A 14,188-nucleotide genomic window follows, 5' to 3' on the forward strand; every position below is an offset into this window, starting at 1 on the left:
CTATAAGAATATTTTGTCCGTTAGGTAATAATTTAATTCCTTTCTACATCTGGGTCAACAGCCTGATCCTATCAACATGCAACTTTGGGATTTAAACTTGGAAATGAGTTGAATCTCTCTTGTTATAACCTAGTCAACTTGGGAGACAACTCCGTCTTAATTATAAAACCATACCCTTTGCCGTATTCAGATGACTTTAAAATGAAATGCCTAATCGTTATGTTGGCTTCCTCTGTTAAACTGAAAAAATGAGGAAATGTGGATAATTTTAAGTCATTTTATTTTGTCCTGCATACATAATCATTTCCAGAACGATCTAGTCCCAGTAAAAAATAACAAGTTCATTGTCTCATGCACTTCACAGGAGAAGTCTTATCACTCCGTTCTCTTTGATATGAAATTGATTCCAAGCAATGGGATAATCTTTCAGTGAAATACATAAATCATCACCAAAAAACCTTTTTCAAATCGAGGGCTACACTCAGTTTTTGAGAGACACGTTGGAGACATGTTCCCCTATAAGGGTGGTGTTAGAACAGAAAACAAATAGGATTTAAATTAAATTAAATTAAATTAACAGGATTACTCAAGCGTTCAAGAATGTTTGCTTTATATTACATTAAATATTATAGCTTAGCAGCAACTTTTTGGAGGTCCCCAAAGTTTATATCCACGTGTTCAGTTTCCTCATCTTTTCAGAACATTTAATTCTGGTTCAAGTCTTTATTTTAGCCATAAGGCAAGCAGTTAGAAATAATAAAAACGATTTTAACAGTGGAGATATATAAAAATAAAGAAAATTAATAAGAGATTTTTCAAATTCAAGGAGAGACAGATGGGACATATAAAAGCAGAAAAAAACTCTGAACGATGATCATTCAGGAAAAAGATCAAGTAAACTCATGATCTGTGTCAAGAATTTTTTTTTCAAAATAAGATAAATATAAGTTTTCCAGGATTTGGTGTAGAAACAACAGTAAAGGAAAATGTGGCTCAAGGAACTCCATTATTAAGCTATTCCCCACAAAGACCTGTGTACTGGGCAGTTGTTTCTTATTTCTTCTCCATTATTAATTGCACCATTTTTTAAAAAAGCTTTCATTCTTAGCATTTAAAAATGTTTCTAGTACCTTACTTTTATATAAAGGAGTCCTTGCAGATTTTTACTTTGTTAGTCATTGCCCACTCTTGGGGTGGTGCTCACTCTGTTTCAAGGCCATTGAGCCTGTGCTGTCTGTGGTCATGTGGCTAGCATGACATCATGAAGCAGTGTTACCATCCCACCAAAGTGGTACCTATTTATCTGCTTGCATTTGCATGCTTTCAAATGAGTTCGATCTTAGGTAGACGCAAATATTTCCCTCTCTGAGCATGTTGAGATTATATCTGCTGGATATAACTCCGCATTGGTGACAAGAAGGGCATCTGGCCAGTAAATACTCAGCTCCATTCAGCTGCCTAGAATCCACCCTGCAAGGGATTATGGGGTTATTAAAAGATGATGATGATTTCCATGCTTTTGAACTAGGTTGGCAGGAGCTGGAGCAAGGACAGGAGCTCACCCCATCGCGTGGTGTTCGGGTCTCAAACTTGGGCTGCTGGCTTTCCAGCTGACAAGCCCAGTTTCTTAACCATTGAGCCACGGGGCTTTTAAAATATTTCCAGTGAGGGACAGTTATAGAGGGAGGGATATCCAGATGTTACAAACAACAAATGAACGAATCTATACATTCTCCTAAACAAAAGATAAAAAGTATTATTCTTACCAAAGCTTAAAAAAAACAATGCCCAACATGAAACTAACCATTTGTGGTTTCCTTCTCTTTGTCTCTGTATAGCTCTGATTCTCTTTCAGAATAACAGAGTTGGAAGGGACCTTGGAGGTCTTCTAGTCCAACCCCCTGCCTAGGCAAGAAACACTACACCACTTCAGACAAATGGTTATGCAATCTCTTCTTAAAAGCTTCCAGTGTTGGAGCGTTCACAACTTTCGTACACAAACATCTACGCACATATTCTTTCTCCCTTCTCAGTCCCTGGTAGAAGTTGAGGAGTTATCCCCAGAGGGTTTAAAAATGTCAAGATGGCATCTTCAGCCACGTGATCAAAGCCCTGTCCTTCTTTCACAAGTAAAAAAAAAAAAAGTTGGATCTTAGCTCATAACGGGCGTCTTGGCTTTTTATTTTATTTTTTTTTAAATGCCCCCACAGACACCCTTGTAAAAGTTATTCTGTGATCAAACCCAGTTATGTTTTATTTTTCCCCAGCGCTCTACATCTCCTCAATCTCAATTAGACACTTTTTTATGAGTCTATCTGGAACAGCAAGTACTCTCCTCCAACCCCTTTTGGCTTAACAATTGTGTGCTTTGCTTTGCTTTGCTTTGCTTTGCTTGCATTTTAATGATTGTCAAAAGGCACTTTTGAGCTTTTCTTTTGGTGAGATTTCAAGTTATCTTCCCTTCTCTCCCCCCTGCCCCAAAAAAAAATTCTAGAGACTAGCAAAAGGTAAAGGGGAAAACCTAACAAATGGAAGAGGATGTAGAATAGGGTATATTCCAGATTAGTTCCTGGACAGATACGGGAAGGAGGGGAAAAATCATGAAATAGTGCAGTCTTTTCTCATCTTGTGACTGTGTATATATACCATTCCTTTCAGGAGACTTGTGTTTTGAAACGTCTCTCTCTTCCATCCCAACTTACTGCCAAGACTTTCTGGCTGAATTAAGTTGAACTACATTTTTCAGAACAGAACAACTAAAGTTACACATTTCTCCACATTTTCCCCCCCCTTCAAGTTAGAATTCTTCAGTCTGCCAGTAGCCCTTTGCATATGACAATATCCCCATCAAAAATCCCACTTCTAATTGATACTGGCTTTTAAAAGCAAACTTACCCAAATATTCACAATGCGCACATACATGCAAACACAGCTTCAGAAAAAGTTTTATTAATCCGAGGAAAATGTTATTCTTTTCCTATGGCCATGCGGTTAGGCCGTGGAGGGGAGGAAGGACGAGGATGAAATAGACTGGATGGTATTTGGAACAGGTCTGTGCCCCTTCCTTCCTTCCTTTTTAATTTTTTTATTTTTTAGTATAATAGTTCCATCTTCCATTAAGCAGTGTGTTGTCTGGGTACATGTATCTTTGTGCAATAATAATCAAATTTTACAACAGTATTCATTACATTAATATTACTCCTCCAATTTTACAATAATAATATTGAACATTATAAACATATTCACTTCTCCCTCTTGACATATCTTGTAATAAGAATATAATAATAATATTAAATATAATAATCCTAATAGTCTCTTAGCATATTTTCTATATTTCACTGCTCTTCTTTTGTTTCCCTATTTTAAACTTCTGTTTTTATTCTCCTAACGATTGATAAAATAGTTCCCATGTCATATAATATTCAGTTTGTTCTTTCTCCTTAATTGCAAGTGTTAATCTATTCCTTTCTGCACATTCTAATATTTTGCCTCACTCTTTCTTTTAGTCCACCGTTTCTTGTAGAGCTCAAGACAGAATGGAGCAGGGGTGGTATTCACTTACCTTTGCTACCAGTTTGGACATGTGGGCGCGCACGGCCTTCCGCGCATGCGCAGAGCATCAAAAACGTGGATAAATGGGACGTGATTACGTCCGGGCAGGTGCTGCCGCCGCTACCACTACCGGTTCACCCGAACCGGATAGAACCGGCTGAATACCATCACTGGAATGGAGGGCAGTTGTAACCAACCAATTCAAGTTGTGCTGGACTTGTGGGCACAAAGGGACTTGAGACTGATGGCATGCTTGACCCCTTCCTCAGGCTTAGCCAGCTCATCCCCTATACATATACTTCGCTTAAAAGGCTTTCCAATATAAAGAGAGGTCTTTGAGTTAGATACAGGACCATATTGCTTCTCAACATTTTAATTCTAGCAATTAAACGTGGGAAAAAAAATCTGTGCTATCTAATATGAAGGAATAAGTAATTTACATAAGAACTTGTCCAAATTAGACCTTGAACATAAGAAATATCAGAGCAATTGATAATCAGGGCTTCCATCATGTTTTTTAAAAAGCTGTATTGATTCAGCAAAGATTAAAAGAAAAAAACACAGTGAATCATAAGAAAACCAGTAACCTAGTGGATCTTCCAACATTGCAATGCTACAAACAGCTATCATTTCAAACATTACATCACCCTAATAAAATATATTCAGGAATCTGCTGTGTTTAAGTTAGACCCTCGAGAAATGCAGTGGTTTGGAATGTAAGACCGATGGGAAAATAAACCCTTCCATATTAAAAAAAAAAATCCATTTGAGTTAGATGCCTTTCTTGATCATAAACTGGTAGGAAATTTGGTAACTTTACTCAGAAAACTGAAGACTTGATATCACCTACTTTGGAGCAGAAGGAATAATGCAGAACAATCGTTTCTACCTTTAAAAAAAAAAAAGTCAAAACAGTGAGTTTTATTTCTGGAGAGGTCTATGATTTTTAATCCCTTCATATAGCAAAAGCACTTATAGACTGCTTCATAGTACTTTGCATCCTTCTTAAGCGATTTACAGAGTCAGCATATTGCTCCAACAATCTGGTCTTAAGTTGGTCTTCATGCTCAGGTACTATTGCTATCTTTCAACAAGATTTGTTGAAGAGACTCTGTGTTAGATTGAAAGAATTGCATGAGACAGTCAATAGGAATGCATGAGGCAATTAACTTGTTAATATATATATATATATATATATATATATATATATATATATATATATATATATATATATATATAGGAATGTTGAAAAGAGAAAGTCAGCTTTCTTCTTCAAGTAAGGTGATTGAGGAACTTTCCCAGCCTTGATTTTCGGTCAGCCCTTTATATTTTGGGATAGAGCTACAGGGTGACATTCAGGACTATTGAACAGGTTACCTTTCTGCAATGTTTAGCTCATACAGGAGAATGGTACACCACTCACTGATATTTCTGGCGGCATTTATTATTACCTCCCTTTCAAAAGATTATAGAAGTCCCTGTTAGAGTCACCTGAACGATAGACCAATACTTTGACATTCAGGGTTAGGTAAAGGTTCCCTTCGCACATGTGTGCTAGTCATTCCCAACTCTAGGGGGCAGTGCTCATCTCCGTTTCAAAGCTGAAGAGCCAGCGCTGTCCAAAGACGTCTCCGTGGTCATGTGGCCAGCATGACTAAATGCCAAAGGCGCACGGAGCGCTGTTATTTTTCCACCAAAGGTGGTCCCTATTTTTCTACTTGCATTTTTTACCTGCTTTGCAACTGCTAGGTTGGCAGAAGCTCGGACAAGGAATGGGAGCTTACCCCATTACGCAGCACTAGGGATTCAAACCGCTGAGCTGCCGACCTTTCGATCAACAAGCTCAGCGTCTTAGCCGCTGAGCCACCGAGTCCCTTAGACATTCAGGGTATTTCTTCCCAAATCTGACCCTGGAAGATCCCTCAATCAACTTGGCTTTGGTGGAAGTTGGAAAATGGCTACAACTTCCTGCTGTTGTCCTGAGAGGGGAGCACTTGGAGCTATCCAAGGTACCATTTTTTTACTGCCCTCTTCACAAAAGGACCTGAATTGAGTTAGCTGGCCATATCTGTTGCTCTCCAGGAACAGCCAAAGGTCTTGACTTTCCCAACAAAAGGCAGGCAGTCCTGAAATGGGAAAATAATTACCTGGCTATTTGGTTTCCTATCCTTTTAAATAGCTTTGCATGAAAACATAAAGGGAAAACCATGCAGAGTTTGGGCATCAATGACGCCCATCATTCACTGGCACCAAAGACAGTCCTAAAGAGCTAGAATCAATGGGGAATTAGGTAGGAGTGAACAAACTAGGATTCCATACTGAGAAGGTGGCAGCCTTGGTCAGAAGTCAGGTTGAACTGCAAATTAGAATGCAATTAATTTCTGGGCAGAGTTCCATTCCTGGGAAGGCTCTTTTTGTAGATTAAAAAGAGTTTCACTTATTCCTGGGAGAATAATTTTAATTGAAAGCCAGCCAGTCGCTTTTCAGAGTGAGATGGCAGCATATAAAATCAATCAATCAATCAATCAAGGATTGTCTACGGGCAGGAAAGTGACTGGTGGGTCAATGTGCTTCTTCCTGAGGAAGAGGAATTTGGTCTGAGTGATCTATGCCGTTGCCTGTCATTTAGATTCCTAAAACGTTGCATGTGAAAGTGCCCTTTTAAAAATGTTTGGAACCTACTGTTTGGAGTTTTTTATTTGTTTCTTTAATGAGCTATCAAAATGTATAAGAAAAATACTGCAGGTTTTTTTTAAAAAAAATGCAGGGTCCAGAAACAAAAAGCATCTATTTAAAAAGGAATAGAAAGTCAATTTTTTTCCCCTAAACAAAAGGAACCACATACTCTTTGTGAGCTCCTAAGAGCTATTTTAAAGATCCATCTTAAATATTTGTTGCCAGGAGTGACATTTGTACAGAAAAAGGTAATCTATTAGGAAAAAAGACATTGTTAATATAGTTAATAAATTGCACTTCCAATAAATTTATCCTTCATTCTAGATTTTTCCTCCAAAGCTTTTTGCTACTATGTTAACGGTTGAGTCAGAACACTTTATTACAGTTTTACAATGCCATGATTCAATTAAAGATACCATGTTTTTCGGAGTATAAGACACATCTTTTTCCCCCCTAAAAGGGGGTGAAAATTTAGGTGTGTCTTATACACTGAATGTAGCCCAGCCCACCCACTGGCCCCCACCCTTTGGCCTTTGCCTCCCAGAAGTTTACCTCCTTGCAGCAAGCAGCAAGAAGAAACAGCTTGTTTCAGCTTCAGCGCAGCCTAATTAGCACAAGTTATTTGGATCGGCCTCCCGACTCTCAGCTGTTTTGCTCTCAGCTGTTTTGAGCGGGCCTCTGCTGCTTGCTGCAAGGAGGTAAATTGCTGGGAGCAGATTTTTTTTTTCTTGTGCTAATCAAGCTATGCTGAAAACGAAAATGAAAGTAAAGCAGGCTGTTTGCTGCAACGAGGCAAAATTGCTGAGAGGCAGATTTCTTTTTCTTGTTTTCCTCTCCAAAGGAAAGTAGGTCCGTCTTATAGTCTGGAGCGTCTTATACTCCCAAAAATACGGTACATTCTAGTAGTAACTGCAGCTAATGCAAAACTTTTGATGCCTATATTATCTTCCGGCACGTGGTACCGACCATATAAAGTGGGCCTGAATCATCCACATTAACCTTCAATTTATTCTTCAAACCTAAATTATTTATCTTAGTGCCGCAGAAACATCAAGAGATGAATCATTGTGACTATTAGATACTCACTCTTACAGAAGCAAAAGGAAGGAGACAGAATTCAAAGAGTGATTGTCCTCTGTTCCCATCAGGATGCTGCTCCTCTTTGGAAAAAGGGAGTATCACTTTAAAGGTAGTCCTTGACTTACAATTGTTTTATTTAGTGACCATTCCAAGTTACGACAGCACTGAAAAAAGTGACTTACGACCATTTCCCACACTTAAGGCCGTTGCAGCATCCCTGTGGTCACGTGATCGAAATCCAGACCCTCGGCAACTGGCCCATAGGACGCTTGCCGTGTCCCGAGGTCATGTGATCCCCTTTTGCGACTTTCTAACGAGCAAGGGAAGCCGGATTCACTTAACAACCATATAAATCGCTTAACAGCTGCAGTGATTCACTTATCCAGCGTGGCAAGAAAGTGAGTAAAACGGAGCAAAACTCACTTAACAAACCTCTCGTTTAGCAATGGAAATGCTGGGCTCAATTGTGGTCGTAATTCGAGGACTACCCCGTACAAGGGTTTGGTCTTCGAATCAATGCGCCATTAGTCTTGCAAACCTGTTCGTCTTAGGATGTCTCCCGGACTTGGTGCCAAAGATGCCCCTGTCCTTCATGAGCAGACTATTGCCAGATAGAAAAGGCCCATGTACATCGGTTGTCCCAGGTCATTGTTCATTTGCAGGAGGTGAAAATAATACAAGTTTTCCCTTGACCAGAATAATCAGCACACCCCTTTCTCCAACTTATATGGATGTCATTCAGGACAGTAAAAAGACTTCGAGGAAACTGCTGAATAATTTTGCTAAGTACGTATTGACCTGGAGATTTCAAATCGAGGGCACGGGACAAATTTATTAGATTCACCCTATCTTGATTTTGCACTGCCTTACCACCTTACTACCTTCTACTCTCTGTTGTCTGCTTCCCCCCCCCCCTTTTTTTTTCCTTCTCATTCCTAAACTAATGCGTACACATGTTGTGATACTGCAGCTTCTCTGGGACTTGCAAAAGAGCGGGCACGATGCTTTCCAAATCAGATCAACTCTGTGTATTACGACCGTCTGCTTTTCTGCATTTTAAAAGCGCGGTGAGATTTTAAAAGGGGGAAATTCACAAAATCTAGATCAGGTAATCTGTGCCTGTTGCATTCTGGAGGAACAGTAAACTTGAACCAAAAAAAAAAAAAAGCTTCCAGACAGCCAGGTAACTTTGGTCACCCTTGGCAACTGCCCTTCATTTTTGAATAATGTCTAACAGATGTCTAATGCAATACTCTGAGCCGACCGTCCTCCGGAGAAAGCTGTTAATGTCACTCTTTCTGGCTCACCCTGGGAAGAAATGATTTGCAGAATGCTGATCTTCCAAATTTGTACGATGATGTGTTTTGTATCGTTTGCTCCTCTAACAGGAAAGTCCGTTGGGAGAAAAATTAGTATCATTAAAAAAAAAAAAAAAGTTCATTCCTCTCTACATTTCCAGTATATCACATGATGAGTTTTCCTTTCTAGTTTTGAACACAAGTGTTGTGCAGAATTGCTGGTGTTACAAGAAAAGAGAGAAAAAGCTGACAGGAAGTTCAGAAGGTTTGTTTTTCAAACTATTTTTTTTTTAAATAAATATTCAGACTCCTTTAAAATTGAAAATCCTTTGGGGGGGAGAAAATCATCCTGTCCTTCAAAATGTATGACATCTGGTGGTTATTTATCAACTAAAGTTAGTCATGTTTGAAAAATGCAAAGATGTTGCAGAAGAAAACTTAGGATACCTTTAGAAGCGGACTGAAAAAAAATGAACTAAGGACTTGAGAATTTCACATTCTTTCCTTGTTCGTAATCCCCAATACATTTAATTTCTCCAAGGATCATTTATTTAGACCAGGCCTGTGGTCTAGGGGCCTCTGGGGATCCCCAAGCCCTTTTTACGGGATCCACAAACTCAAAACATATATTTTAATATTTTTTTTTAGTTTGAATTTCTAAAAGAGTACACGGCAATAGATATCAACCACAGAAAATCAAAGCTCAGGGGTCCTCAGTCATTTTTAAGAACATGAAGCAATCCTGAATCCAAAATGTTTGAGAACCGCTGATTTAGACTATTGTTATATACCAACAATGTCTCTGCCAGACCACTTCAGATGGTTTGTGATTTAAAACAAAGGCTAAACATTTATTTATATGTTTATAATTAACTAACTAAGATTACAGTTTCGTGGGCCTGGGATCAACATCGGGGCCAAGAACCTTACCAGTCAGGCCGAGAGACCACGAGTGGCATGACCACATAAGAGAGTTTTGGGGACAGGAGGAGCTATTGTCAGCTGGGCCACGGGGTTTTCCTCAGAAACAGCCAGTGGAATGGCAGTCAAAGAGATACAGGGTGCAAATCAGAGGTGGGTTTCAGCAGGTTCTGACCAGTTCTGGAGAACCGGTAGCGGAAATTTTGAGTAGTTCGGAGAACCGGTAAATACCACCTCTGAGTGGCCCCACCCCTATGTATTCTCTGCCTCCCGAGTCCCAGCTGATCTGGAGGAAATGGAGATTTTGCAGTAACCTTCCCCTGGAGTGGGGAGGGAATGGAGATTTTATAGTATCCTTCCCCTGCCACGCCCACCAAGCCATGACACACCTAAAGAACCAGTAATAAAAAAAATTGAAACCCATCACTGGTGCAAATCTTCGTGTACCGACTTCTCTAAGCCAGTGGTTCTAGACCTCACCGATGTTAAGAAGTGTGAAATTCAACTCCCAGAATGTTAGCTGTTCAAGTTCAGACATCTTAAAATTGCTAAGAGAGTTGAGAACAACACTGCTTTCACTCATTCCTTTTTCAAAAATGTAGTTTTTTTAAAAAAAAATGGATATGATCCTAACTGGATGCTTTACTTCGGATGATGGTGAATCCATTTTATTTTTATCCCCACATTAAACATTGTTTATGAGCGAGAGACTGCTTTTATTTGATATTAAGCCTTCAAAGAAATCCTGCGTATGAAGACAGGCATGTATCTGGGACACAGTGAACGTGGTGAAAAGGCTATGGGTTTGCAACACTTCGCCCAGCCGGCTAGAAATTTAATGAAATGTCACTTTGACTTGTCCACATTGGGACAAATGTGGTAGAAGCTGCACAGGGGCAGGAGTAAACAAAAAAAGGGAGGGAGTTTCTTGTAACTTGCTGTGCTCTGTATTTTTTTGCCTAGGATGCTAGAAGACATCACCACGAAACCTACTGAAAAAAGGGTAAAAATCGAAGAGTTTCTCCTCCGAATGGTAATTCAGTTTTTATGTCACTATCTTCTGTGGTTAAATACACATTGCCGCCTACTTACGAAATGGAGAATGCGCTGGAGTGCATACATAGTTTTTATTCCTTTTAATTGGCAAAAATAAACCCATGTAGCTTTGTATAATGTTAATTGTATGTTGAAGTAGGTTTGGGTCCTTATTCAATAACAGATCACGGAATGAAGTTGAACAGAAGTCTCTGTTTATCTTGTAAAAAGTAAAACCCACTGAGGGCCTCTCAAAAATCTTGATTTGCTTATGAAGGATACAGCACTATTTGACATATGGTTGTAGTAGAACTGAAGGAGATTAAGCATGGTGGAAAATAGCTTCTTCCTTGGGTTCAAAACCTGTTCGTCCCAAACTACATCTGCAGGGTTGTTTCTGGAGGAAAACCTTCCTCTTCCTCATCCCACTCCCCAGAAAATTTTGAGGTTAGATGTGACAGAAACATCTTGCTGCTTCTTCTCACTCCAGGATCTAGCTGGATTTTATTCTCCCTTTAAATAAAAACTAACATCTGGAGATGGGACCCTGGGCACTGAGTTAGAATGTTGGGTGCGTTCCATTGTGTTGAAGTTTCCCTGCAACTTCTGAATAATAGAATAAAGAAGTTGGGAGGGAGCTTGGAGGTCTTCTAGTCCAACCCCTTACTTAAGCAGGAGATTCTATACCATTTCAGACCAATGGCTGTCTACAGTCCCTTCTTAAAAACCTCCAGTGATGGAGCATTCACAACTTCTGAAGGCGAAGACATTTCACTGTCAGGAAATTTCTCCTTATGTCTAGGTTGGTCCTCTCCTTGATTAGTTTCCATTCATTGCTTCTTGTTCTACCTTCAGGTATTTGGGAGAATAGACTGACAAACACACTCCTTCTTTGTTGGTAGCCCCTCAAAATATTGGAACATTGCTATCATGGCATCACCTAGTCCTTCTCTTCATTAAACTAGACTGGGTGTCAGCAACCTGCGGCTCTGGAGCCGCATGCAGCTCTTTGGGCCCTCTGCTGTGGCTCCCTGTCAGGTGATCCCACCACTGGCTGCCTCCCCTCATCCTCCCCTCTCAGTCACTCCTCGCCTGGCCTGAGAAGATAAGGGCAGTGGCGGGGATGGAGAAGAGGCCGGGGCAAATAAAGAGAGATGGGGGAGAGACAAAGATACAGAGAGAGAGGGAGAGAGAGGGAGAGAGGGGGGAGAGAGGGAGGAAGGGAGAGAGATGTCAAAAGGGTTTTGTGGTTCCCAGTGTTTTTTAACAACTGGTTCTCTGCCCTAATGACCTGCTGGGTAGGCGTGGCTAGGGGAGATTCATATGACTGATGGAAGTGAGTGACATTGAGTTGGCCACGCCCACTCAGGTTTTGTGGCTCCCAGTGTTTTCTTTTCTGTGGGAAACGGGTCCAAATGGCTCTTTGAGTGTTTAAGGTTGCAGACCCTGAACTAGACATATCTAATTCCTGCAACCATTCTTTGTATGTTTAAGTTTCCAGGCCCCTAATTATCTTTGTATGACTCAGGGGAATGGTGGTGGGGGGAGAAGGGAAGGGGTTACAGCATCACAACACGCAAAATCCCACCCAAATATCATTCCTGGTGTTTCTTTTGAATAGGCAAATGCCAAGATACACCATCATGGGTCTTGTTCATCAGAATCAGGAGCCAAAGATGCCTGACATCAAGATACGTGCTGTGAATGTTGATGGGACTTTTTTTTTCTTCCGCCAAAATTAAGCGTACTCAACTTTTGGTATGAAGTTTAGGCTTCTGACTTTCGAATCAATAAAGAACGAGAGAGAGTCATTGGGCTTCTTTTCTCCACCCCCACCCACCCCCTTTAATTCCAATCTGGTTCATTTCAATAATTTTAACCAATATATTTTGGCAAATCGTGTTTTATATTGTAAAGTCCAGACAGAAATCATAATTTTGGATGATTATGTTGGAAGCATATTTTAAGAAAGGAAAAAAAAAATACATTAGAAAGATTAATAGCGCTTTTGAGAGGGGGGGGAGTTTGGAAACCCATCTTAATAATAGCTATTGCTATTGTCCGTTATAATGTAATAAAAAACAGCAAAATGAATTGTTTACTGTGGCATACAAAATGAGGCGTCCTTCAGGCTTCAAGGACAATTATAGCTCCTCCGCCAGGATTGGTAGCAAAGAGGTTGTTTTCTTCCAGGGCTAACCTTTGGCCATCATTTCTGTAATAAGCCTCCTTCACATTTGCTAGGAATCTTTCCATTTTGTCCACAGGAACCATTGACACAGTGCAGCCACCCCATCCTGCCCCAGTCAGGCGTGAGCCAACTGCTCCAAACTGCCTAGAAGAACATAAATAAATAAATAAAGCAGATTTTTAAAGCCATAAATCAAGGGAGAACGTGTTGTGCATGCAGGGAGCCTACTGGCAAATGCTGGGCAGAAGCGGGTTAGATTCCTTCTAGTTTTCAAAAGGAAACAAGACAACCACAATAGGCAGCTAAAAGTCAGGTGGCTGGAAGGTTGCAAACAGCTGACACGTTAAACTGCCTGGTGTAATCTAATCTGAACTACGGATTTACTATGAACTTCATAGTTTAAGGTCATCTGTGTCTGCCAGTCTTGATGTCTATATAATATCACTAAGCCTCTAAGACTAGCGAATACAAAACCAAATAGTAGGATAACATTTTACCTATGCCCTGAAGCAGGGGTGGGCTTCAAAAATTTTAGCAAGGGGTTCTCTGCCTGGTTGCTGGGTGGGCATGACCATGGTGGGCATGACCTAGTTGGCCTCCTGCACCAAGGCCGTGGGGGGTTGCCCTCCCCGGGCTCCGGAGGTGAAAACAGCCTCCCTTGGCTCCGGAGGCCCTCTGGAGGCCAGAAACGGGCCCGTTTCTAGCCTTCCCGAACTTCCGGTAGGCCAGTTTTTCACCCTCCCTGAGCCTCCGCGCGTGCCTGCACTTACCTGCATCTAAAACGAGCTGCGAGGGGACTCCTGGGAGGGGCAAGGTGGGGTGGGAGGGGCCAGCCAGGAGTGGAATTTGGGGGTTCTCCGAACTGCACAGAATCTTAGCTAGAGGTTCTCCCGAACCCCTGTGTAAGTTCAGAATAAAATGAAGAACAAGCAGTCGGTTGGATGCAGTGTAGTTCCTGTCATAAATCTCCTCAGCCAGGTTTCATTGGGAAGCTCAGAAGAATCTGAGGCATTTTAGGCATATGTTGACTTTTGTCTGTCATGGTTTTCCCTTACAAAGGCCAAAACTGGAATCACTCTTCTTCGAATGAAACCTTTAACTCCATATTTTCATCTCGGTATTTCACTTAGTTGCTGTATTGCTTCATTTTTATTTATTTTTTTTAAATCTTGGAGCTAACCTAAAAGTTGCAAATCCCTTCAGAATTTCCCCTCCACAAAGGACCCACGTGGGGCCCTTCCTGTATGGAATGGTTTCCGGAGAAAACAGGAATTGCCAACCAAACCAACTGGGAGGCTCCTGTATCTCAAAAGCCTAGAAGGGAATCAGCGGGTCATCTTGAGATGGGAAAACCAAAACACCTTCTCTCTTCCCTGGGGATTTTGGGGGCAAGCCCACAAAAGGGGAGAAGCTAGGAAGAGAGATTCGAACAAAA

The 14,188-nt window shown here is 40.8% G+C and overlaps 2 protein-coding genes across 6 annotated transcripts in view; one reads left to right on the top strand and one right to left on the bottom strand.

The window, feature by feature from the left end:
• Positions 1–12,373, top strand: part of FAM227B (family with sequence similarity 227 member B) — an 85,987-nt gene extending 73,614 nt beyond the window's left edge. For all 4 annotated transcript variants that reach the window (XM_087877747.1, XM_087877749.1, XM_087877748.1 and 1 more), the window contains exons 13-16: positions 8,016–8,094; positions 8,797–8,871; positions 10,491–10,560; positions 12,184–12,373. In XM_087877747.1, coding sequence (XP_087733873.1) covers positions 8,016–8,094; positions 8,797–8,871; positions 10,491–10,560; positions 12,184–12,246 — 287 coding nt within the window. In that variant the 3' untranslated portion in view covers positions 12,247–12,373. The remainder of the gene's footprint in view (positions 1–8,015; positions 8,095–8,796; positions 8,872–10,490; positions 10,561–12,183) is intronic.
• A 76-nt stretch (positions 12,374–12,449) lies between these two features.
• The window catches only part of GALK2 (galactokinase 2), a 45,597-nt gene continuing 43,858 nt past the window's right edge, over positions 12,450–14,188 (bottom strand). For both annotated transcript variants that reach the window (XM_034434685.3, XM_034434688.3), the window contains one exon: positions 12,450–12,897. In XM_034434685.3, coding sequence (XP_034290576.2) covers positions 12,690–12,897 — 208 coding nt within the window. In that variant the 3' untranslated portion in view covers positions 12,450–12,689. The remainder of the gene's footprint in view (positions 12,898–14,188) is intronic.

The sequence above is a fragment of the Pantherophis guttatus genome, chromosome 13, assembly GCF_059756535.1.
Source record: "Pantherophis guttatus breed Tessera chromosome 13, ASM5975653v1, whole genome shotgun sequence".
NCBI lineage: Eukaryota > Metazoa > Chordata > Lepidosauria > Squamata > Colubridae > Pantherophis > Pantherophis guttatus.